The sequence below is a fragment of the Lepidochelys kempii genome, chromosome 7 (assembly GCF_965140285.1).
Source record: "Lepidochelys kempii isolate rLepKem1 chromosome 7, rLepKem1.hap1, whole genome shotgun sequence".
Classification (NCBI taxonomy): domain Eukaryota; kingdom Metazoa; phylum Chordata; order Testudines; family Cheloniidae; genus Lepidochelys; species Lepidochelys kempii.
In genome coordinates, this window is record NC_136386.1 from 94,979,327 (window position 1) to 95,005,479 (window position 26,153).

The 26,153-nt window shown below is 40.9% G+C and overlaps 2 protein-coding genes across 5 annotated transcripts in view; one reads left to right on the plus strand and one right to left on the minus strand.

The window, feature by feature from the left end:
- LOC140914912 (DNA nucleotidylexotransferase) overlaps window positions 1–26,153 on the plus strand; it is a 385,127-nt gene that overhangs the window by 100,970 nt on the left and 258,004 nt on the right. The gene's annotated exons all lie outside the window — the stretch shown is intronic.
- Window positions 1–26,153, minus strand: part of BLNK (B cell linker) — a 145,271-nt gene that overhangs the window by 82,219 nt on the left and 36,899 nt on the right. For all 4 annotated transcript variants that reach the window (XM_073353937.2, XM_073353938.2, XM_073353939.2 and 1 more), the window contains one exon: window positions 17,609–17,655. In XM_073353937.2, the coding sequence (XP_073210038.1) occupies window positions 17,609–17,655 (47 nt within the window). The remainder of the gene's footprint in view (window positions 1–17,608; window positions 17,656–26,153) is intronic.

Sequence of the window (26,153 nt, forward strand, 5' to 3'; positions counted from 1 at the left end):
ATTGCTCTATGCCACAGTACTGCAACTCTGTATTATCTTTGGAAGAATCTTGGAGACTGGCATTAGTTGTTGTAAAAGCCCAAATTGGTTACCACTTTGCACAGTGAATATCTCATTCAAAGTGTGGTAAGTAGCAGGCAAATAGCAAGACTAGGGGAAGGTGGATCTATTTTTAGTATCTAAAATAAAATCTGATAGGAATTGGGGTCCATCTCTAGCTTCAATACAGAAAGAACAAGCCTTCTGTATTTAGGCAGTATCATTACAACACTAATGCAGGTTGAGTTTCTCATACTGGAACAAACTCATTTTAACACCTGCACAGGCAATGTGTTTTATTTCCCCTGAGAACAAAACCCACTGTCTACAGTTATACTTCTGCTTTTTAGTTTTACTATCATCAGCTCATCTCAATAAAAAAGAAAGTTTGACTAAACTGTTGCTGTATGTTCAAATGCTGAACTTTAAACGTTTGGGGCCATACGGGGCCATGTGGGGGCCCAGAGGGAGAGTTCAGGCGTGATTGTGCCAACGACGCCTGGAGCACAGTTGAGAAGAGTGTCTGAGTGCTGCTCCTCTCTCTGCACCAAGGCAGCATTGCTTGTGCCCCGCCTCCTCCCTGTCCCCTTCTAAGTAGTTAGTGCACCATGGGAGACTTGGCCAACTGCAGGGAGAGTGATTGTGAGTGACCCTAGTGCAGGACATAGAGAGTGGGGATGGATGGAGGAGAGCTCCTTAGAATCTTCCTTCTCTTGAGTGCCCACCCAAGAGCCAGTCACAGTTCAGCCCTAAACCTTTTCATTATTTGAATAGGTGTCCTCTACAGTGCTGACATGGCCACAAAAAGGAGTCAGACAAAGATGTTAGTTCTGCAGGTTTCAGAAAGGAAGGGATGTTCTAAGATATGAAATATTTTGCATGGTACAAATGTTGTTTACATACATAATGGACCAGATACTGCTCTCTCTTCTTTATGAGTCAAGCAGGGCAAAGCAGGTGGAAAGCCAATGACTCTTACACTCCCTTCTCTTTGCCCTAGTCTCTGGTCTTATCTGCATGGAGACTTAGCGTATGTCTATACTGGAGCTAGAGGTGTAATTTACAGCTTGAATCAATATACCTGCACTAGCTCTGACTGAGCTAGTGTGCTAAAAATAGAAGTGTAGCTGTGGCAGCACAAGCAACGGGAGAGGGGCTAACTGTCCGAAGTATGATCCTATCTGAGACTGTAAGTATGACCTCAGGCAGCCGGCTCATCCTGTGCTCGTGCCACTGTGCCTACACTTTTTTATTTTTAGCACAGTAGCTCTGTCAGAGCTAGCATGAGTATATCTACTCAAGCTGGAAATTAAACCTTCCAGCCCCAGTGTAGATACACTTTTAGTGCCCAGAAAACTAGGGTGCAAATCTACAGTGTACTAGCCTACTGCATGCTAACTGGTCATGTGGACCCTGCTACCATGCTCTAAGGTCCATAGTGCCCTTTGATGTACTGCGAAGAGCAGTATGTCAAAGTGCATTACAGACTTTTTGTGTGTGGTAGCCAGGCCCACTTAGTTACAGCAGGCTTGCCTGTGCTCTATGTCTCTGTGTGGACAAGTCCTCTGGACTGACCAGAGAAAGCATGTGTGGCTGGAACGTTGCTTTGTTCTGGTATATGCTCTGATAATCCCCAGCTGCTGCAATGACCCCTGGAGGCCATTGGCAGCCTAGGCAAAGGAGAGCAGCCCAGACGATCTCAGTGTTTAGGAATAGGCAATTACTAATTGTCTTAAGCCTGTCTCACTTCCTAACTTTTGCTTTCTCATCCTGCTCCTTTCCTGCTCCTCAGTTACATGAAATGGCCTAACCATGTCATTTAGTAGCAGCATTAGGGAGTGGCAAGGAAAGAGCCAGAAAGTCGTCTTTGGTGGAAAGGGTGATGGCTGTGAAATAGCCAGGTGGGTGTGTTAGGAGAGGAGAGGTTCTAGGAAAAGAAAAGTCACATCAAGTGTTAGAATACCAAAGTAAAAACTATAGGTAATTATATAAGTGAAGATGCTTCATCAACTTGGTTATGACTTAGATAAGATGCAAGATAATTAGCTTACCATAAGACACTCATCTCTGGAGAACAACAGCTCAGAATTATAACTACAGCCATGATATTTGTCTGTTACCTAAGATTGCAGATTTTGTTTATTTTGCAGATATTATGTATGTTTACTCAATTGGTAACTTTGAGTTAAAACTACAAAACCATAGCTACTTAATAGGAGTACATCGCTTTATTAGAGTTGCTTATTATTTTTTATGTTCCCTCCTGTGCAGCATTTATTGTTGAGGTACAGCATTTGAAACTGTTATTTGGTATGTTTGAGGACATAAAAGCTTGTAACTTTATACTCTAGGGGGACAGTAGGAAAAGAACAAATTTACATTTAATAGTAAAGACTCTTTTTTAAAATAGCAGTTTGTTTCTCCCCTCCCCTGTTGATTTAAAATAAAAAGGCAGCCCAGTGCAGGTAGGGGTGGAGTTGAGGAAGAAGACGTTTATGAAAGTCTACATTTTAAAGGAACACTATCCAGATTTGACAGGTTCCCAAATATTTTTAAATTGAAAAATTTGAGAGTAAATTTTATTATTTATTGACTGAATATTTCAATTATATTGCCATAGCATCTAGGAGCCCCACTGGACCTGGACTCCATTATCCTAAGCACCATGAAAAACAATGGACCAAAGAGTTTTGCCCAAAGAGTTTAGAATCTAAGTAAGTAGTAGAGCTAAGGAGAGTTTCTGGATTGACAGCCCTAGTGATTACTATTTGTCTATATATTTGTAAAATGGCTGTCATGGTGGTATCTGGGAAACATCTGATTTATTCACAGAATGCTACAGCATGGATACTGGCAATTAAAATTTCCTCCTATTATTTCATGTTGTGGGGATCTGACAGGAATTTTAGGATGTAATAATTTTTAAAAAGAAAAGGAGTAATTGTGGCACCTTAGAGACTAACCAATTTATTTGAGCATAAGCTTTCGTGAGCTGCTCACGAAAGCTTATGCTCAAATAAATTGGTTAGTCTCTAAGGTGCTACAAGTACTCCTTTTCTTTTTGCGAATACAGACTAACACGGCTGCTACTCTGCAACCAATAATTTTTAAGCTACCCTATTTCTTACTGACACAATATTAACAATAGAATGGGCTCTGTTGCCAGGCAGAAGTTGTATACTGAAAACGAGATTCCAGTAACTATTGTACTACTAATATTAACTGTAGAACATTTGTGTATTTCTGGTATAACGTCTGTGAGTTCTAAAATGTTCACATTATTTAACAAGTAATAAAACAAGCATGGGAGTAGTTTTAGAGAACACACTATAGGAAACTTAGTTTTTAAAGTGCTTTTTCCCCAGGGGCTGTGGGCGCCAAAACATTTCCGTCCAGCTTTAGCCTCACACTTAGTCTGCCAGTTAACTTTCAGTACTGTATTCACAGGTATATTTCCCTTTTTATGCTTTAAAAGAAACTCACATCATGAGCTTCTGAAGAAATGTTGGTCTGCAGAAACTCTTTGCCCTAAATACAGGCCCATAGCACCAAATCTTTTCCATGAATCTTTGTCTGTAGTGAAAATGAAATCACTTCAGAGTGTCCAGCAGGGCATGGCATACCAGCTCAGCGAGGGAGTGTTCATTTTCTGCAAACATTTATGTAGATGAGTTTGATGGTAGGGAAGTTCCTTGAATTGTAAATGAATATTGTTGAATGTTCTGGTGGCACTGACTGTGTCAAATTCATAACTGATTCTAAGACAGATGCCTGTCCAGCTAAGGAACATAATTATACCTTATGATCTATGTGTCCAAATGCTCTTCAGAATTGCTCATGAAGGGCAACATCATAAATCTGTTCACAGATGGGATTACCTGCTTCGTAAGTAGGCGTTCTGTATGAAACACATGACAGCTGTGCTGCACGATATCTAGTAGAGTCTGGATAGATTTTTGAGGTGTTGATTTTGACCTGCAGAGGTCTAAACGGCCTGGAACCAGTCTACCTGAAAGACCATCTGTTTCCCACTATTCACTGCCACACTTGTGATTAGCTCAGGCACTGATGTTACATCCCCTGGCCTGGATATAATAGACTTGCAGTTGCCGACAGGACATTCTCAGTAAGGGTCCTGGAGCTCTGGAATGCTCTCTTGCCCCTGGTCTGAAACAGGCTGGATTTGTTGATGTTCAGGGCATGGTGTAGGGCCAATTATTTCACCTGACCCCTGAGGAGAATTAGGAGAGAGTGAAGCATTGGCTAATGTATTGGTGCATTGTCATATGAACTTAGATCTCCTGTTCAGTAGAATGGGTGAGCAGATTGAAATTTCAATTTGATCTGTAATTTTAAAATACTTGGCAAGGGCACTCAGAGCTTATGTGTTTGTGCTTTTTTTATAGTTCTAAATTGAGAAAATAAATAAATATAGAGCAATATTTAGTTGCAGAGGTTATTCAGAAACTAATTTCAAGTAGTGAATGTATTTGAGAAAATTGCAATCTATTTGTGGGCAACATGTAACCAGAAAAAGAGGCGATTATTCAATGAATAAATATTTTAAAAGCGACTTACATAATCATTAATGTGGCTATTTCAGGAAATACAAATAATTCTGTTAGTTCCATGGTCCTGAAGAGCATTATCTATTCACTAAAGCAAGTTTATGGATATGCCAGAGATCCTAATAGTTCCCCAGATATTACTGTTGAAATCAGATGGGTCAGGGATGGATGAGAATAATTGATAAATTTGGCTAATTATATCTGACAAATCTGGAAACTACTAATGACCTGATTGATATCAAAGCTACATTGAGATGTTCATGTGAGAAGATATTTTTAGATCATTTCCAGTGTTCTGAGCCAACTTACAGAAATAATAAAAAGCTGTGAAAGTGGACATTAAGGAACCAAATAGGAGAAATGATAGAGGCTGTGGTAACAGCTGCCTTGAAGAAATGAGACATTAGAAACATAAAGGAAAAACTAAGGGTTAAAATTCCACTGAGAATAATATAGGAAACTGATACAGAAGACTGACAAGGGCTTGGCAAAAATAAAAGAACAGGGAGAATACAAAACAGTAAGAATGTCATGGGGACCTGTAAAAATACATTAAATCTTACCCCCAGAATTTCTTACTAATGGAAACAGAAAAAAGTTAGTAGGGCTGAAGAGATCAGACTTAGGAGGTTTGGAACTAAAAGTTTCAATTTTTTCAAACTAGCTTCGAGCAAAGCTGTTCAATTTGCATTTCTAATGACAGCTTCAACAAAGACCAAGGATTCAACTGGCAGAGAGAATGAATTGCCTTTTCACTCTGACAGTTGGGTCCACCAGGTCCAAGTTTCACCATACTGTGGGGAAGCTCGTACTGCTGCTGCCTTAGCCATATCTAGTCTATTGAAAATATTCAGGAATTTGAAACCAACACTTATCCTAAGCACAAAATTTATTTTTAAAAAATGATTTAAAATAAAAATAGCATCACATTCTGGCATTACAATATTGTAACATTTCAAGAGTTCTCAACATATAAGAATCTTGTATATTAAAAAAAAACATAAAAAGAATGTTAAGGTTGCAAAGTCAGACACTCAAAAGTTAGGAAATGTCTGTGCAACCGTAATCCAGTTGCCTTATGCTTATGCATTATGATGCAGTCTGTAGTTACATGATCACATAGTATTTTTCCCCACAGGACCCCCAGAGATAGGACTAGAGTACTTGTGGCACCTTGGAGACTAACCAATTTATTTGAGCATAAGCTTTCGTGAGCTACAGCTCACTTCATCGGATGCATTTGAGCTAAGCTGCCACAAGTACTCCTTTTCTCTTTGCGAATACAGACGAACACAGCTACTACTCTGAAACCAGAGATAGGACTCTGAATCAAATGTATAACACCTCACATGTACAGGTACCATGATACCAACACAACAGCTGGTATCCTTGTGATTTCTTGTCTCTTCACATTTGAGTTGGTCCTGGAAAGGAAGAATTATGAATTGGTGCTGTGGTGCTGCTTACTGGGACAGTGCTATTAGAGTGGTGCTCATTTGCATGGGGTGATGTGAATTCTATCCCTAGCTGGGGTAAAACTCTCTCTCTTTCTATATATATATATATATGGTAATATATATATGGTATGTTTAATGATTTTATGGGTTGCTGACTTGTGGATGTTTGGTCTCTTCAGTTTTAGCTCTCTAATTCTAATGTGCCATTAAAATGGTATGTCAAGGGCAAGTGGCCATATCAGATGGCTGCACAGCAGCTCCCTGACTTCCCTGCAGTATGTGCAGGGCCAGCTGTCCTGAGCTCATTCTGCTGTTATTCCCCCAGGTGACTGAATGCTACACAGAGCTACTGTCTGTGGGCAGCTGCTACTAGGTCCTTCCCCAGTCACTTTGCTGCTTCTCTTCTAGAAGCATGCCTCCACTTCCAGCACCTCCCATGCACTGCTCATCCTTCCAGCTTCACCCACAACTATTCCATTCCCTTCATACCCTTGATATTTCTCACTCTCCCCACAGATACTTCATCACCCAGCATTATTTATGTCCAGGCGTTGTCATTGTTGTCCTCCTCCTCTCATTCCTGAGCTTAAAAAGTCAGAAATGAAGCGGTTAATATAGACCTCCCCCCACCAGAGCACAAACATCTAATATTGTACATTAACTATTGTACTGTTACACAAAAGCAAAAGAGGATTGCTTTTTTTACTGGTTTCAGAGTGGTAGCCCTGTTAGTCTGTATCAGCAAAAAGAATGAGGAGTAGTTGTGGCATTTAGAGACTAACAAGTACTCCTCGTTCTTTTTGCTATTTTTACTGTTTATCCTAGTGGTCAGCCTAAGAAGAGAAAAATGGAATACTCTCCTGCATAGTAGATAAGTATGTGGTGATAACATATTGTAAATAAATAATGTAGGTTTTTTTTTTTAAATGGGAAGACTCAAGTTCTCAGGCTTGGAGTGAAATGAGCTAAGACATCTGTTCTGTTTCCTGTGCCCTGTGTGCTTGAGCCTCTGCACATGTGGAAATCAGCTCAAATGAGATTATAAATTAACAATTCTACACACTTCAATGCTCAAGTGAACCAGAAGTTATTTTCTTCTGAATTGTGAGTGCCAGGTGCAGCGCTTTCTGGTTTACCAAATATAACTTTTTAAAAGGGAAGAAAGACCACTGATTTGAAAGTACAACATCTTGTTTTCTGTTGTCTAAATGCCCTCTTACAATAGAGGAGAGCAAAGCAAAGCAAATCAATTGATGTGGTGGGGAAAGAACTTGTGGAGGCACAGGAAGCTACTGGTCTGTGAGTCAGGAAATTTAGGTACTATTCCTGGCTCTGCTGCAGACTTACTGTGTGAACACGAGCAAGTCATATGGGCCTACGCTTTCAAAAATGGTCTCTAATTTTGTTTGTCTCAGTTTTTGAGAGCCCAGTTTGAGTCATCTTGGGCCTGATTTTCAGAGGTGATGAGCATCTGTAAGTGCAAATGAAATGAACGAGAAATGTGGGTGCTCAGTACCTCTAAAATCAGGCCCAAAGCATCTCAATTTGGGCAAATTTGGCCTTCATCTCTTGTGCTTCAGTTTCTCCCAGCTATGAAATGGGGGTAGTAATGTTCAACCATCTCACAGGGGTATTTGTAAGGCAGTATTCACTAATGTTTGCAAAAAGCTTCAAAATTCTTGGCTAGAAAATACCATCTAAGCACAAATTATTATTATTAACAGATGGAGACAATCCTCATTAAAATAAAGGAAGGTCCCTCCCCCTGCATATTAGGATTGGATAGAACAGCATGCACAATTTCACTATTTGGGATGGTACAGAGTGCTAAAGAAAACACTCACTGTTACGAGACAGTTGGAATGTTAATGTTGTATCAGAGCAGCTCAAACTGCCTGCTTATGGGTCTATGCAGTGTTGTTATAGCATTGTTGGGCCCAGGTTATTAGAAAGAGAAGCTGGGCAAGGTAATATCTTTTATTGGACCAACTTCTGTTGATAAGAGAGAGACAAGTGTTCTTGAATAAGAGCTCTGTATAAGCTCGAAAACTTGTCTCTCTCACCAACAGAAGTTGATCCAATAAAAGATACTACATAACCCACCTTGTCTCTGCTTAAGAATCTGTGAGATTTAGAGAAATAAGGGTCTGCGATTCACCCTCCTAGCTATCCCTGCTAATGGGGAATAAACAGACCCACCTCTTACTAGATGCACCTAGATAACATGCCCCAAAGCATAAGCAATCTACTCAAGGAAAATTATTCTAGGTGGAGCTGTTAGAGCATAGGAAAATCTAGAATTAAGGTTGCCTAACGTGATTTTTGTATTTTTACTGTTCTTTTAACATAGTGTTTTGTGTGTAATCACTGATGGGATTTATTTACACTATGGACAAAAACATACACCATAGAGGAAACCTGCTGTGTGGATTTCCCAGGAAGTGCATTGCTGACAATTAGCTAAAACATTTTGGGAATTATGATACAAGGAGAGAGGCAAAGATCCATCCTGTGTGACATTTCTTGCTGTTTTTTCCCAAGCAGGGGCAGCTGGTGTGGGTGGGGGAGGAAGGCAAGAACAGATTTGTCTGTCACTGCAGGCAAGAGAGGGAGACAGTAGTTTGGGGAAGAGCATGGGAGAATTGTAGATGGGAAATCTTAGGAGAGCAGCATTGTTGGGGAGACAAGGATATAAGGGAGAATCTGTGGCAGAAAAGGGAGTTTGTGGAAAGCGTGGGCCAGCAACTCCCCCTCTTCCCCCCGTACCTTCTAGACTGACCACTGCCAGTTTCCACTGGTACCTCCTCCTACTCTCAATCCTGTTTTCAGCTGCTGCTGCTTCCTTGGCAGACTTGGCAGGGGCAGTTGTGCTAGTGAGGAGAGTTGATCAGGTAGCTTCTGACCTATTACTGCAGTAGTTCCCTGTGGGTAGCTGGGAGGAAGAACTACAGCCAAGCTGGATGGAGGTGTGAGGATCCAGCAGCACGGCAGGGCTGTATGACACAGCTGCCAAATGTCATATGAAATGCTAGATCCTGGGCAGCCCTGGAGAGGTAAAAGATACTGAGAGTTCATTTCTTTGAGATCTCTTCTAGACTCTTGTGACTCAGGAGGCCATGCAGCTACAGGCTGAGAGAGAGCATGCAAACAAGCACGCACACACAAGACTTTTCTGTTTAAGTCCTCTGATACCTCCTCAGTTCTCTCCAGTAGCTCGAATTAAGTCAAGAGATTTCAGTCAGGATTCCCTTATAGTTTAATTTAATTTAATTGTCTGTAAAATGACAGTTGGTTTAAGAGAAAAATTTGGAAAGCAATTGAACAATTTTTGTCTCATTGGACATTTTTCGCAGAATTTCTCATCAAATTGAGAAATTTCAACTTGATTTCATATAATTTTTGCCCTCCTTTGCCCCCACTGGAAAAGTTGACTATGTCAAATATATCTCAACTAGTACAGCATTCTCTAGTACTGCAATGGTGGTAATCCTGACACAATACTATGCATGCAGCGAGGTCCTTGTATGGGACTTGAAGTCCTGCCCTTCTGGCCTAGAGGTAAGGGTGTGCTCAACTGAACAATGAGAAGCCACACAACAAAAATACTACCCATATAATAATGCATTTCCACTTTAAGCCCCTGCAGCCACTGAATCTGCAAATCACTGAATCTCATAACTGGCTGTAATATTTTTGTTTGCTTGCATTGGTAATGTGAAAAGTAGTAGCTCTATAACTAAGGATTCAGTCACAGAGACTTGGACAGAAAATACAAACTTTACATGTCTTCTCAGCTTTTAGAAATAGAACTGCCTGACACCTAACAATTCACATTTCTTAAAAATCTAACTGCTAAGTCATTTACAAACAAAGCTTGTACAATTATGTGCAATAGCCTCCCCTGGTGACCCCCAACAATTAGTATCCATGGTTAGCTGTTTTTTCTCTGCACAACTTCCAACTGTAATAATTATAGGCTACATCTTTATTTTTGTTGAGAAAGAAAGGCAAATACATGCTTGTTTCCACAGTTATTCCACGTCCAATTTATTTAGTGTGTCTACACATTTGTAGTTTATATTAATATGTAGCCATCTTAGAGCATATTTGTGAGAGTTTGTCAGACTTTTTGAAAGGCTAAGGATACCGTTCAATACTACTTAAAGAAAAGCCTAAGAAGTTAAAGCTATTTTTTTAAAGGAACAGGAAACTATTCTGAGTTATTTCTTATAAACAGGCAATGACTGCTCTTATGAATATTCTGCCCTGTGATTGGTGGGTGAAACTCTTCTGTCAAATACTTAAATTCTGCTCTCCCTTGCCAAAAATGAATGAATAAATACTTTAAAAGTGTTTTTTTCAAGTTTAATGTGATTAAAGCCTTTTCTGTGGAGTATTTGTACTGCTGCACATTTCAACCCAGCAGCTGAGAAGGTGCCCTGTGAAATATTTACAGGATACTAATGTGGTGGGGGATAGAAGCCTTTTTCAGTCCATGTTTTTACCATTTGGGAGGGTATTGTGTTAAAAGAGAAAAATCTAAACCTTCAATACAATTCATCATGGTAGTGTCCATTTTCAGCCTAGATATAAAGATTTAAAAGGGATCATTTAAAGCACACCAGGAAACTAAGAAAAAGCAAGAGAACAAAATCTCTGAATATTTAAAGCTGCATGCCTGAGTCAGTACTGGGTATCAGAAGACAAGAAGGTAATTTTAGTATTTTGTTTGCCAGAAGCTGGGAATGGGCAACAGGGGATGGATCACTTGATGATTACCTGTTCTGTTCATTCCCTCTGGGGCACCTGGCATTGGTCACTGTCGGAAGACAGGATACTGGGCTAGACAGACCTTTGGTCTGACCCAGTATGCTGTTCTTATGTTCTTATCCATAACAACATACACACTAATGAGAAGGGAAAACTTTGCCTAGTTTCTAATTACCAGGCTAGAAAGCACCACCTACAATATGTTTTTCAGCTTCATTGAGGGTGAAAGTGCAAATGAAGAAAGTCACAAGCTTTCAAGACTGTGGCTTCTCCCTTAAAGAGGCAGTAATCAGAAGTTCAGACATTTAAAACAATTTTTCAACCTACATTATTTGTTAAGGGCATGAGTCCCTGTGCCCATTGAAGTCTATGTTAAAAATTCTGTTGATTTAAGTAGTGCAGTACCAATCCTTAACCCTAACATTAAGATAAAATTAGGCTACAGCAATCAAGCACATAATCAAATACTCTGAAACCTTTCTTTGACTGTTTCCAGCCTCGTGAGGTGGTCCTAGGAAGGCAGCCTTAGGGCTGGTGTCTGCAGTGCCTGTGCAATGAGAACCCTGCCGTGGCCAGATACAGGCTTTTAGAGCCCCTTGACACCACTCCAGCCCTTTTCCCAGCATAAAGGAGCTGGAGCAACCGTGAATTAAGCTCCATGGGCACGATAATGTTCATAGCTTTAAAAATGCTGAAAATACATTTTTGGATTGTTTTGCCTTTCCTGAAGAGGAATTAAAAGTGGTGAGGGATGGGGAGAGAAGCAGCCAAATCTAAAGGTTCTGTTGCTAACAGTTTGAGTTATACAAGTGCAAACATTTCAGCTGGAATCTATGGGGAAAATATCTTTTTGTTAATGCAGATATAACTCTTTCTAATACCTCAACCAATTTTGCTCTTAAGGTCCCAGAGTGTAGGGAGCCTCCTTTGCTTGGAAACCAACTATGGAAAATTTCAGCCCAATTTTCCCCCACAAAAAAACCTGAAAAAGATGTTAGAAAAGGATCCAGAGATCAGTCTCAACTATTGAATCTGTGCTTCATGAATACCATAATATTCCTGGTTATAGTGTAAACTGACAACTGCTATATAGAACTACAGTGAAAAGTGGTAGATTTCAAAGCAAGGAATCCAGTTGCTGCCCACATGATGATTATAAAAGGCCTGTAATTATAGGCTGGTCACCATGGTTCACCTACTGCACAGCATCTTAGGTATTTTCAGTGCTACCATATATAAATAAAATAGGCCCAAGCCACTGAGAGTTCAAATCAGATTTGGAGTCTGTTACTTACGTAACAATGTGGCATGTGCAAATTCAGGGACGGGGAGTGGTGGTGTCTGTTTTGCCTATTACAGAGAGATGTTCCCTAAACATATGTCCCAGTTTTGAAAACCCCACCCTAGTGTTTGGGGCTGGGGAATTTGTCATTTCACACTCTGGTGTGGGACTTATCTCTAATCATTTTGAGGAAGGCCTTTTAATTTAATTGTCCCTAACATGAGTGACCAGAGTATTCTGAAATCCTGTCTGTGTAAACACCTAACTTTAGAAATCTTGAATTATACACCTAAGAGACTAAGCTATAATTTTGTCTCTCTCTATATATTTATTTCTAAATTATGGATATGTACCACTCAATTATATCTAAGACTTATATGTCAGTTTTGCAGCATACTCAGTTGCAAATTTCACACTCAGCCTTACGCTTTCCACTAAAGACATAAGTGAGCATCTTTGGAAAGGCTATTTCAGAACGCTGGTACTTGTGTGCGAGGCTTTTTGATACGTTTCCCCAAGAGTGGAAACTGATGTGTCTTAGACAACATTCTTGAAAGTAATGTCCTATTCTGGAGATCTTTTTTTTTTCTGCAATGAATTTCAACCCTGAATAAAGCTGCTTTTGACCACAACAGCTGGGTATACCACCTCCACTAGCTAGTTGTCAAATACTAGTGTTGTCAAATACCTGAGAATTTCAGGAGGACTCCAGGGTATCGGAGTGACAGCGTCTGACCTATAGTCTGATTTGCAGAGTGAAAAATAGAAATGTCCCACTCTCTGAAAACATATTTCACCAGACTCCCAGAAGAGTGGACTCTGCAGAACTCCTTCCAGAGAATTTAAACCTGTAGCCAAGGCTGACTGGAATGCATAACTGGAGAGCAAATCAAGATGCTACCTCAGCAGCCGTAACCCAGGGGATAAGTATATGTCCCCTAGGACTGCTTCTGCAGTGCTCAAAGGCTGCATCTCCATTAGACTTTTTTTTTGTGGGGGAGTGGGGTGTGACAGTTCTCAGGGCACCCAGCACTGAGAGTCATCTTGTTACCTTCTGCTTCTGGAGTGAGGGAGTCTTCCCTGTGTCTGCCTGCCTGGGTGTTAGGTCCCTAACATCACCAGCCTTTCAGCGACTCAAGCACTGTCTTTGCCTCGCAGGTTACCAAGAAGAACACTCCGGTTCTCGAATCCCTGACACTGGCTACTCACAGAAATATCAAATCCTCTTCCCTGCACAAAGGAGCAGTTGTACCCCATTTTACCAGTTTTACCTTAAACTCCCTGATACTGTATAACTGCGTACTTGTAATGAAACAAAAGGTTTCCTTAAGAAAGAATAGAAATTCTGCTAGAAACACAAGAAAGTGATGGAATAGAAAACAAAATCATAAAATGTGAACCTGGGTCTACACTCAGCAATAGTTACCTTTCCTATCTAATAAAGGGTTTCTTCCAAAGTTCAGTCTGTTGTAGAGTTGGCTGGCTTCACAGGAACCAGGGGCCTGTTTTTCATGAGAAAATTCCTGCTCCCTAAGATGTCTGCTCAGTACAAGAATCCAGAGTTCTGCCTTTCCCCACTCCATGTTGTACTGAAACAGTCTTTTGTCTTTATTCATAGGCAGGGTGATCCCGTTTGATGTTATGTTCCTTTTTTAACTCCAAGTGGTTTCAATTGTTGGAAATTGTCTCTGGTGGCTTTCCATTGAAAGTCTTGGGATGGAACAAGGCTATACAATTGAGCCTTGCAATGTCATGGACTCACCAGTGTGAGGTGACAATCCCCCCCTGCCTTAATGGACAATTACCCACTCATGTATTGTCCCGTGGTGACTAACTTTTTACTCCAAGTCCATATAAACCTTACTTTCAATATAAATACATTATTTCTTAGTATTACCCATACATATTTCTCTCAATGATTATGAATCTTAACAAGTTACAAGCTTTCTGTTGATACCCTGCACGTTATTCTTTATGGATAAATATCCTGTAAGACATGTTTGGCGCAGAGTTTGTCGGGGCTGAGGTGAGAGTTTTCTGCAAAGAACAAGGGAGCCTTTGCCAAGGAGCCTCTGTGTCACTGGGGATATTTCTCATTATTGCATAACCACAGGTCGGAGTGCTAGTATAGACAGGTAATTGGTGATTTTACTACTGTGTCCACTAACTGTGCTTAGGTCTAGATGACATGATTGTAAGTCCTCGGGAATGTAGCTCTACACCAACATTGCCAATGTTGTCAATGCTAGTAGAGCTCTACTAGTGGAATACACACTGGGAGGTTTCCCAGAGAAGTCTAATGTAGACAAGGTCTGTTTCAGAGTGTCCGCTAGAAGCAGAATGACTACAACCAATCTTTCCCATAGCATAAAGTTTGTAATTTTTGCTTTACCTTTTCCTGTTGGGGTGTATGTTCAGTACTAACTGGGAGGGAAGGAGAGTCTTCTACTGAATCACCACCATCACTTACTGCAGCACCCAGGGGATTACTTGGACTCCCACCTATACACTGATGCAGCCCGCCTTTGGTTAATTTGTGAGTTCTTGCAGGATCACATACTATAACGTAGAATAACTACAAGTTTTAGCCCTCAGACTGGTCTTAGTTTTCTAGCCTCAGCATCTTTCCAGTTTTATGGTTATCTAGAGCAGGGGTTCTCAACCTTTTTCTTTCTGAGGCCCCCCCAAACATGCTATAAAAACTCCACGGCCCACCTGTGCCACAACAACTGGTTGTCTGCATATTAAAGCCGGGGTCGGCATTAAGGGATAGCAAGCAGGGCAATTGCTCAGGGCCCCACACCACAGGGGGCCCTGTGAAACTAAGCTGCTCAGGCTTCTGCTTCAGCCGTACGTGGCCGGGCTCAGGGCCCCGGGCTTCAGCCCCAGGCAGTGAGACTTCGGCTTTCTGCCCTGGACCCCAGCAAGTCTAACACTGGTCCTGCTTGGTGAACCCCCTGAAACCTGCTCGGCCCCCTGGCCCCCTGGTTGAGAACCACTGATCTAGAGTTACATCTAGAGCTACAGTAAAAAGGATTTAAAAAATACACAAAGTGAAGGCCAAGAGTTTGGAAGGGGTGCCTATGTCTATGGGAGTCCAAGGCCATAAATCAACTTGTAACTAATGGAGGTTAAGAAGAAACTTTCCCTATGGGTAGGTTATTTTATAGCTGTCTGCTGCAGGGTTTCTTGCACCTTCTACTGAGGCATCTGGTATTGGCCAGAGAGAATATACGGCTAGCTGGACTACTGGTCAGATCTTGTATGGCAGTTTGTGTTCCTGTATTCTATTATTAGGAATAAATCAGTTGGGGGGGACCTGCTGTGACCGCAAACTTAATTAGAAAAGCTCATATAGGCTTTGGGGTTAGGTGAGCCAGTTTAGGCCTTGGACATTCAAGAATGCAGTACTATGTGAGTCCTGAAAACTGGGATTCCAGTAATGGAATGGGGCCACCATGGTTCTCCCCATCTTTCAACCTCTGCCTGGGGTATTGTTCACCGAGCATTAGATTGTTGTTATGTTAACTTCATTAAAGTTGCACATTTATGGCTAACTTTCTGTGTAAAAAATAATTTGTTCTCTTTTGCTTCACGCCTCAGCAAATTTCAAGGGGTGTCTCCCTTTCATTTTAAACTGCTAAAAAAGCAAATAACATTTTGGTTTAAATATCTCAGACTTAAAAACAAATATTCTTCATGCATTTGATGTGTTTTTAAAGAAGCCATTTTGTATGAAAAACCAGAAAACTCTACAAACAAGCAAACCCTTACATATTTTCCATCATCCATTTTCTTTGCTTTTTTTCGCATGTGAAACTTTTTCATAGAAAAATGGGCCAACTTTTTGAGTGTGTGCTTTGTGTATCACAGAAACAAAGGTCGCAGCTTCAGTCAACTTATTATTAATGTTCTCTGATTTTCCTAATGAAATGACATCCCATTAGATTTTAATTACTTTACATGAAGGTCCTCCTAACATTTCCTTATTCATTTAGTTAATTATTAAAACAAGTCCAGGGAAATATTAACTTCCTTTGTTTTCAAAGTCTTATCAGTAGGAATGAAGTTATGATGGGGAAAAACAAGCTTCTTATTGACAGGGAGAGAGACGTTGGAAGACAGCTCTGTTCTTAAAGCAGATATAGTGTTTTATCAGAGATAAGAAAAAGATATAACACAGGATAAAAAGCCAGGAGGTAAAATACATGCTTCATCATAGTTGACAGTGTACGTTTTATCAGCTAATATCCATGTCTTCCTGCTTTCATTGTTTCACAGAGAAAACACACTGATATTTCTGTGTGTCCAAAGGCATCCAAGAGAGAGAATATCCCAAAATATTAAAAATATTAGACAGATTCAAGTGGCCACAAATTGTGTGTGTAAGCGTTTCATAACCTTAGAATCAAAATTGCCTGTTTTATAATTTTACAATACTACTGGTATTCTAAAGGATATTTAAATATAAAATGTTACCATGGGGAGTTGCCTATAAATATTGTACCAAATGATATGTGTATGACATTCGCTCATTCGGAGCTTTATGGAGATCACCCACACATTTGTTTCACATAGGCTGTTGAATAGTAATAACTTCTGGTCATTTGCAGCCTGTGCTAGATATGACTGTGTGACCTAGCCCCTCTAAGCTCATTACCAATCCTCTGAGCCATCTCATACAAAAGGAAGGTAGATTTTAAATTGACTGCAAAATAGAGATTGCCGAAAAGAAAACTTGAATGGTTTGGATTTGGACCTGATTTTATCCAAACACCCAGTGAAAGTGTCTGGGTAAATGGTTATTATTTGGGCTCTGTTCTGAATAATATACAGCAATAGGCAATGTGGTTTCCGTGCTATCAGCATTACCTCACTGAACTGATTCTTTATCTGCAGTCTATGCACATTGTGGATTATCATAGCAATGTTGCTCTTGCAGAGTTCACATGAGTTTCAGAAGATCACAACCCAGATTTTCAAAAGAACTCTGCTCTCATGCATGTATCTTAAATAAGGGACACACGCAGCAGCAATCAGTGATGCACAAGATTTTCAAAATATCGTATTATTTGCAGAGCTCCATTGAAAACCTGGCCACTTACCACTTTCCTATCTGGGAAATGAACTCAACTGAAAATCAGTGCAAAATGAAACCTGCTTGGTGTACCTGAAAAGCTGAATGTTAAAGTTGAACTTTGTACTTTTCTTCCTCTTGTGGTTCTCCCTGATAGCGTTCTGTTGCACAAGAATAACTACTGCTGCTGCAACTGAAATGACTATTTTGTCAGCTGATCTGGGTCACTATTCTTGCAAATATTTTATCACCTTTCTTTTTGGGAAAGTTCAACCCAAATGACTTACAATCTTTACTATGCAGTGGACAGGAGCTTACAATTCTCAATGTCAACCTATTTACCACAAAAAGAGTGACAATATGCAAAGGAACAATGGTTATTTAATGGGGAAGCAGAAAGGAACAAGAGACTTACGGTTGGTGCATTACATTGAATTTGTTCAACTCATAGTCTGATATATTCTGAAAAGAGAGAAAAAAAGAAAATATTTTTTTCATCAAGAAATATTTTCAAGAAAATATATATTTTAAAAAACAAATTAAAGGGTTAATCTAGGTTGAGACCAGTGTATTGTCTGAAGTTCTGAATCAAGTAATTATTTTTTAAAATTTGCCCTTAGTTTATGAAGTCACTAGGCTATCTAGCCTGAGTTAAAGCTTAACTTTTTATGACTAGCATTTGGTAACATTTCTGGCAGGTAGCTCACACATACCATGCAGTTATGAATTTAACCTGGAATGTCACAGATTAACAAGCACTGGCTAATGGACTATTTAAAAAGAAGTGATAAACCATCTTGCATGGTAGATCTCCTGTCTTGTTCTATCACAGACTTTCCAGCTATATTCTCCTCTCTTCAGGAGCTTTCATTGAAATCAGGGAGGTTAGGATAAAAACTGGTGGGAGGTAGAAACACGTCAGAGTTTGATCTGTTACTTGACTGGGTTTTGTATCACTCTTCATCTGCAATTTTAGGAAATGAACAGCAGAATACAAGTCAAACTTTCTGCCTGGGCTTTAAGTAGTTGCTAATGATATTTCTGAGCCCAGTGTTGGATGTGGCCATGTGGTGGTGAAAATCATCATTTGTGGTAACGACAACTGCACTAAGAAAAGGAGGACTTGTGGCACTTTAGAGACTAACAAATTTATTTGGGCATAAGCTTTCGTGAGCTACAGCTCACTTCACCGCACTCTACCTTTGAACTCTTGGGGAGTGGGAGGGAGGTGCGTCCCCCACTGATTTCAACAGAAGCAGCAGGCCCCAAGTGTGACCCTTATTATGGAAGGAACTGTAGCCCAATTTCTATTTACAAATTGCACGGAGTGGATTGGTTTCCTGCTTGAGATTGAGGCTTGAGGTTCCCTAAGCACAGGACTGATGGATGTGAAGTCTTTGAAGTTGAGGCTTTGGTTTAAACTGGTGCTCTCCAGTGACTTCAGCAATACTGACTTCATTGTAACACAATTGACTTGCTTACATCAGTTCTCACTGTGCCCATCTGACTCTTAAAAAAACAAGCTGTCCCATTGGTTTTCCTCCTTCACTTGTCCCTTGGCATTACAGACAAGTTGATGCCAAACTCATACAATTAAAATGAGAAACTAGAGCAACAACAATCACATGAATTGAACACATTAAGTGATGCACATGGAAGATCTGAGTCAAAGCATTTCTCTTCAGCCTATATTTAAATACAAGTGTATCTGCATCTCATTGTTATTTGATATATGTTGGAAAATATGTTATTTCAGACAGTAGAAAACCCTCCATATTTAAAACTTATCCTATAATTATACTGTAACACACAGCAGCTGCTGAACTGCACATAGTGTGTACAATAATTAGTGGATGATTTGCCACATCCGGAAATCAGCAAATTCCTTTGGAGCTTTTAAAAGTATCTAGCTGTCTTATTGACATATGGCACATTTGTGTGTTTAAGTACAGTCAGCAACTAACAAGCATCCAAATCCCCATTGTAGAAAAGTGACCAATTATATTAATGTCATTATCTTCTATCATTAAATCATTTTAGTCCTGAGGAGACAGAACCCCACACATCTTATTCAGTGCCTTTAGTTCATGATCACTCCCCTTTCACCATAAAACTAGCAGCTCATTTCCATTTCTTTACCAGCAGTTTTGGTCATCCTCTCACTTATGTTCAATGAAATGTATGTTAAGATTCCTAAGGCAAAACCGCTCTGTGAATTGCAACTAATATTCTGATTTTTTTCTACTGCAACAGTCTCCAGAGGGATTATTTAATCTGGAATCACATTAGTGCCCCAAAAGGCTGCATGAAGCCACAAGGATGGACTCTAACCCTGGCCATAGTGATGCCAGCTCGTAGTACAACTGAAGTACCGGCTTAATGAAGTAATCACATGAGAACTCTCTCATTCTGGCCCTAAATCTGTCTGCCTCGCGTGGGTGTCTGTGTGCACGCATACACACAAAATTAATAGACATTCTCCTCGCAATATTAGGTTCACATGTGGATCCCCTTTCCCTACTCCGGGGAATGTTTGGATTCAGAGTTCTAGTTTTTATTAGAGCTAGCCCTGAGTTGTGATGTTCATATCTGAACGTCCCAAAGTTTGAGGGGATTGGAATCCATGGTTTTAGGTGAGCCCCTCTTTGCAGCTTGTTTAACATATTCACTTTTGCAGCAGATTGTATCCCTGATCACAGTTGTGTGACAAGAAAAATCATGACTTAAAACAAAGTACAAAGATACCATGCAAACTCGGCATTCAGGAAATTACATGATGGTTTGTGGGAGGTGACTCTCTCTCTCAAGTTTTCATTATTCACTACCTCTATTGTTACCTGTTTTAGAGGTTATAACGTGTGCTGCATGTGACCCATACTGGCAAGACTTGGGATATGTTGCATATGTAAATGACAAAGACATTAAAATGGTTTCTTCCCTGGAGGGAGTTCAGCTACAGGACACATAATGAGCAGCAAATGGGGCAGACGAGAGACTTTCTGTTGTCTAGCGCTTCCTGTGTTAAACTGAAAGAGAACCTAATAGGTATGTGCTTACATTAAAGATATACACATGCTATACTGTCCTTTATATATACTTCAAAAGAAGTTAAAATAAATTGGAACTGATGAGATTGGTGTCCAGTTTTTAAATGTTCACAACAGGACCTCACTAACTTTTTTTTTTGCCAGAGCTAGAGCAGTATTATGTTTAGCAACTTTGGTACTGTAGGAACAATCCACTTTAATGTTCAGCAAATTAGTCACCATAATACGCTTTGCCCTTTCCTTACTATCGGTATTACGGTTTCTTTACACCTCTGGTGTAGCTCCCTCTTAAAGTAATTAACCAGCCACAGTGGCGGTGGAGAAATTCTGAATAATTCTGTTTTAGCTAACAACTGACAACTACTTTCCCATCTGCTCCTCGCTTCTTCAGTCCCCTGACTTCTAGTTTTCCACCCATGAGGTGGCAGGGAAGGTTCTGGTAACACATTTAACTGACTAAAAGAAAAACAAAGACCCTCTAAGGAGCACAAGCTCCCTCTAGCTGCTTGGAGCGGCAAAACATTTTTTCTCCTGACAGAAGATTCAGAAGTTCCCTGTAGAGGGATCTGGCGTGTTTTACCCTAAGCATTTGGTTCAGAGTTTCTGCTAAGTGTTCAGGAATTCCTAGCTGAGGTATTAATGGGAGTTGATAGAAGAGCCTCCCAGATGTCCCTGAAGAGGGATTGTTTTGGTATTGATTCCTCTCATGGTTATGAGCCATTTTTTCCATGATGGTTTAAAGTGGGTGGCTATGAATAAAACTAATATTTTGTCATGGATATTTTTTAGTAAAAGTCACAGATAGGTCATGGGTAATAAAGAAAAAATCATAGAAGCCTGTGACCTGTCCGTGACTTTTACTAAAAATATCCATAACAAAATGGGGATCTCAGCTGTGTGGTCCCCACACCGCCTGCCGTGGCTAGGCAGATGCAGCTCCGGGGGGCCCCTGCTGCCTGTGGTAGCCAGGAAACTCCAGGGTATCCCAACAGACCCTGCAGCTCCTGGCCACCACTGGCTGAAGTCACGGAAGTCACCCCCTCCAGCAACCCCCAAATACTCCTCCCAGTACCCAAAACCTCTCCAGCACCTCCTAAATATCCTCTCCCAGTGCACACATGCACTCAGCAACACCCAAGTACCCCCTCCAGTACACACACAACACTCCAGCATCCCCCTTTAGCACCCCCAAATACTCCTTCCAGTATACACACAGTCTTCCAGCATCCCCAAATACCCTCTCCCAGTACACATACCACTCCAGCATCCTTCTCTAGTACCCCCCAAATATCCTTCCCAGTAGACAAACATCCCTCCAGTACCCCTCAAATAACCCCTCCACACCATCCCCAAATACCTCCCCCAGGACACACACCTCTCTAGCACCCCCAAAATGCCCCTCCCGTCACACTCACCTCTCTAGAACTCCCCAAATACTCCTTCCTGTATGTACACAGCCACCAGCACCTCAAAATACACCCTCCAGCATTCCCCAAATATACCTTCCCAGTACATACACACACACCCCTCCAGCACCCCTCCAAATTCTCCTCCCAGTACATACACAAATATCTTTTCCCAGTGTACACACCCTTCCAGCACCCCCCAAATTATCCCTCCAATACTCCCAGTACACACACACCTTTCCAGCACCCACTCTCCCACACCCTCCTCTTGGCAGTGTCCTTTATTTGGGAACTTGAAATATGATAACTCTATTGAAGATCACTAGAAATCTGTAAAGGGTCAGACTTTAGCTCAAATGGAGATAGTGGGGATTCTCTGGTTTGTTTGCTTTGAAAACATGTCATATTGCTTGATAAGGTTCTCAGTATGTGACCACAAAATTATGTATTTATATTGCTGACCTTGTCATCACCTGACAATACTGGGGATTTTCTGGACTCTTCGCTTTGCACACATACCATATTGCTTGTTAAGATTCTCAGTGTCTGACCAGAAAGTGATGTATTTATATTGCTGACCTTGTCATCACCTGACAATAGAATCATAGAACTGGAAGGGACCTTGAGAGGTGATCTAGTCCAGTCCCCTGCACATATGGGAGGACTAAGTATTATCTAGGCCATCCCTGATAGGTGTTTGTCTAACCTGCTCTTAAAAATCTCCAATGATGGAGATTCCACAACCTCCCTAGGCAATCTATTCCAGTGCTTAACCACCCTGGCAGTTAGGAAGTTTTTCCTAATGTCCAATACTGAGAGTTATTTTCTGTTCTATTTCTACATGACAATCATCGGCTAATCCTAAGGCTTCATTGATTTGGTGAGTCCAGATATAGGGAAGCAAACTATGGGTTTTGGTGGGATGTCTGACATAACTGGACAGCTCCAGGCCAAAGTTTCATGGGACCATGTAGGAACTTTGGAATATCTGCCTCCAAAAATGCATGTACTATGCTGATGGAATCAAAAGGGACTACCAAATGTTAAGAGAGAAAGCCAGTCATGTGGCGTTCTTCCCTGGTGTAAACTGAGCACCAGAAAATTATACTGGTTCAAATGGTCAGCCCAACATAATATTCTCAAGGGTTAGTGTTCTAAAGGATTGATATGACTTGATAGATTTGGAAGTAAATTGACTCCTGCACATGTAGATGTGCTGTTTTTCAGGTGTCCATACATATATGTCAGTCTCTAATTCTCTGACAGAATATTGCTGCTTAGGAGATGTCAAGACTCCAGATCTCAAAGCACCTGGTCTCTGTACTTGTCCTACAGTAGTAGCTGTAGCTGATGCATGGTTCACCTGTGATGCTGGGAAGGAAAAATGATCAATACCAGAAAAGATGTAAGAGCGTTTTTTTGAGGGAGTGGATCAATTTTCACACTGGATATCTAGATCCAAGCCACTTCATAATCTATAGTGCCATTGATGTTGGTACATACTAGGATAAAAAGGAGGTAAGAGGTCACCATGTCTATGAATGATGGGTTCTCAGAGGAGTGGTGGGCCAGTTGGTAGAGCATTAGTCTGAGACTCTGGTGACTTTTGTTCAAGTCCCTGTTCTACCATAAATTTTCTGTAGGACCATGACAGCATGCAGCCCTTCACTCCTGTCTTCTTGTATAAATGGCTCTGACACCTACATGGTGTACTTTTTTTGTGTTTCACCAACACCACCCTTTTATGGTCCCATGCAGCAATTCCTATTTACAGTGTCATGCAATTATAAGCGGGGGAAGAGATATCACCATGCAGAGATCTCCCTTTATTCTGGCTCAGCTCTGCTGTCTGTCCTCCCCTTCCTTGCCTCCTCTCCTCCTCCTGCACTTTCTTCCTGTGCTCTTTTGAAAGGCTCATTATCTCTCATCAGCCCAGGCAGAACTAGTATTTAGCCATTTCTTCTTTCAATCAGGCATCTCCAGGAGAACTAATTGGATTTTCAGTGATCAGAATGCTGTTTCAGCTGCTGGTTCTTAGCATTCTGTCACAAGGACCTTGGGCAAGTCACTTAGTCTCTTTTTGCTTCAATTTCCCATCTGTAAAATGGGGGTAAGATGACTTCCCTAATTCACAGGGATGTTGTGAGGACTGAAGTTTGTGAGGTATTCAGATATTATAACAGGACCATATACAAATATCTTAGATATATAAAAGTTGTGTGGTAGACTGTGTTGTGAGAAGAATGAGGATTCTCTGAACATTAGATTCTAGAAGTCAATTATTTTGAAGCTGATAAACTCAACTCATTTCTCTGATTTAGCATGTGTACATCTTCAGCTTAGAGCTGGGTGGTAAATTCTGTGAAATAGTGTTTGTGAAGGGTCTTTCTGATTCTGAACAGCTTCAGCCACATTCCCTTTTGACTTGCTATTCACAAACATTCACACACACACATTTCTTTTGAGAACAAAGGATTGGGGAATGGGCTATCCTTTGTACGAATACCCGCATTCGCATGCAAACAAGGATGACTGTGTGTGAACAAGAGCAGTTCTTAAAGAACCTATTGGCTGTAATTTGTTTCCATAAAGGGATAGTTGAGCAATTATACAAGCAAACAGAAAAAGGGACTAAATTAATCAGAAATATGATTCACAATGAAAAATGTGACAAGTTCCAGTTCAGGATATTTTAGCGATGAAGGCGTTGCAGGATGTGGTATAAATGTTGGTCTGATATATTGAGGAAGTGAGAATTCTTCATAACCCAAATGCCACATGCACACCAAGGGCTTGTCTTCACATATAGTGCTGCTACACCAGTACTTTATTTCTGTCTTTCCTGAACAGCACACCCTTCAATACCCGTATTTTAGTCATGGCTACTATTCCACCATGTTTCTGTATCCCTATAATATCTGGTTTCACTCCCTGCATCAGTAGTTCTAGTGCCTCCATTTTGTTACCCAGACTCCTTGCATTGGTGTAGAAACATCTGAGTTGTTTCTGCTTGGCTTTGCCCAGATTCCTCACCTGCTTGGGTATAATCATTCTATTGCCAGTATCGCCTACCTAACTGTTAGTTTCATTGGTATCAGCACTATCTTTCCTCTTAATGTCCATGCTCCTATCCACTGCTGTTCCTTTCTCCATTGCTGTATCTTTTCTTTCTTTTCTTTCCTCCCATGCAGTGTTAGAATCAGGAGTGGAGATTACAAGAGCATCTCCCAACCATCTCCCCCAAGTTCCTAGTTTAAAGCTCTTTTAATTAGTTGTGCCAACCTCCATCCCAGAAGTCTATTTCCTCCGTACTCAAGTGGAGTCCATCCCATGAGAATAGTCCTCTGTCCATGAATGCCTCCCAGAGGTCAAACATCCCAAATCTCCCCTTATAGTACCACTGCCTTAGCCATCTGTTGATCATCATAATCTTGTTTTATCTCCATTTTCTTAAGTGTTTTCCTGGGCCTGGCTTAGTCACCCTTGATACGTTCCAGCAAGAATTTAGCTGTAATCATTTGTTCCCATATGAAGGCGAATCCGTGGATTCTTTCCTGCTCCTATTAGGATCCTCTTCAGCCTCAGATCCACATCCTGTATCTTAGCTTGGCAGACAGCACACCCTTCTGTTCTCCGGATTAGCTCTGGTGACAGGCCTGTCTGTTCTTCCTAGTAGGGAGTCACCATTTATGGAGATCCGCCTTTTTTCCTGGTGATAGTGTGATTCTTTGGCCTTCCTTCTTTTTGGCTCTTCACTTCTTCTTATAGGATTAGCCACTCTTCACTTCTTCCTTGTCCTTCCACCTTCAGTTACTGCTTGCTGTGCCACTTCTTGATTTTCCAACTCAGCAAACCTCTTCCTGAGCCCTATTTCTTCTTCACTATCCAGACTTTTCCTCTGCCTGATTCTCGTAGTCACATGTTTCCATTGGCCACTTTTCTCACCCAGGAATCTCCCCTCAGAGTTCTTCAGTCCAGTTTGCATCTGTGAGTCTTGGCCTTTCCCTTCAGCCTCCTCTTTCCTTCCCTCCATCATCTTCGCAAATTCCCTTTGAAACTCAACTATAGTTTCCATCTGCATCTCCAAACCTCAGATCTTCTCTTCCCTCAGCTCTGTCAATCACCACTTCATACAAACAAAGCTCTTTTCAGATACCTGCTCCAGGATCATGTACAATCCGCAGCTTCCACATCTGGAACAGAATTGTGCATTGGACATACTCTGTCAGGGGCGACATGGACTTTCTTTAGTCAAAAATGGCATATTATTCAGTGTTCTCATTGAGTGAGATCTCAGTATTCTCCACCAGGAAAAAATGCAAGGCAATAGTGATTTGGCAGTGGTTTGGGGTGAATGATGTCAATGTATTTTATACTGGCTGATTCATGGAATAAAATTTGGAGTGGGAACTTCTTGGTGTCTTCCTCAGGTAAAGGTAAAATGGTGCAACATAGGGAAAATGGAAGAGCAGAGGAAGGACAATAAAAACCTGGCAACCCTGGAATT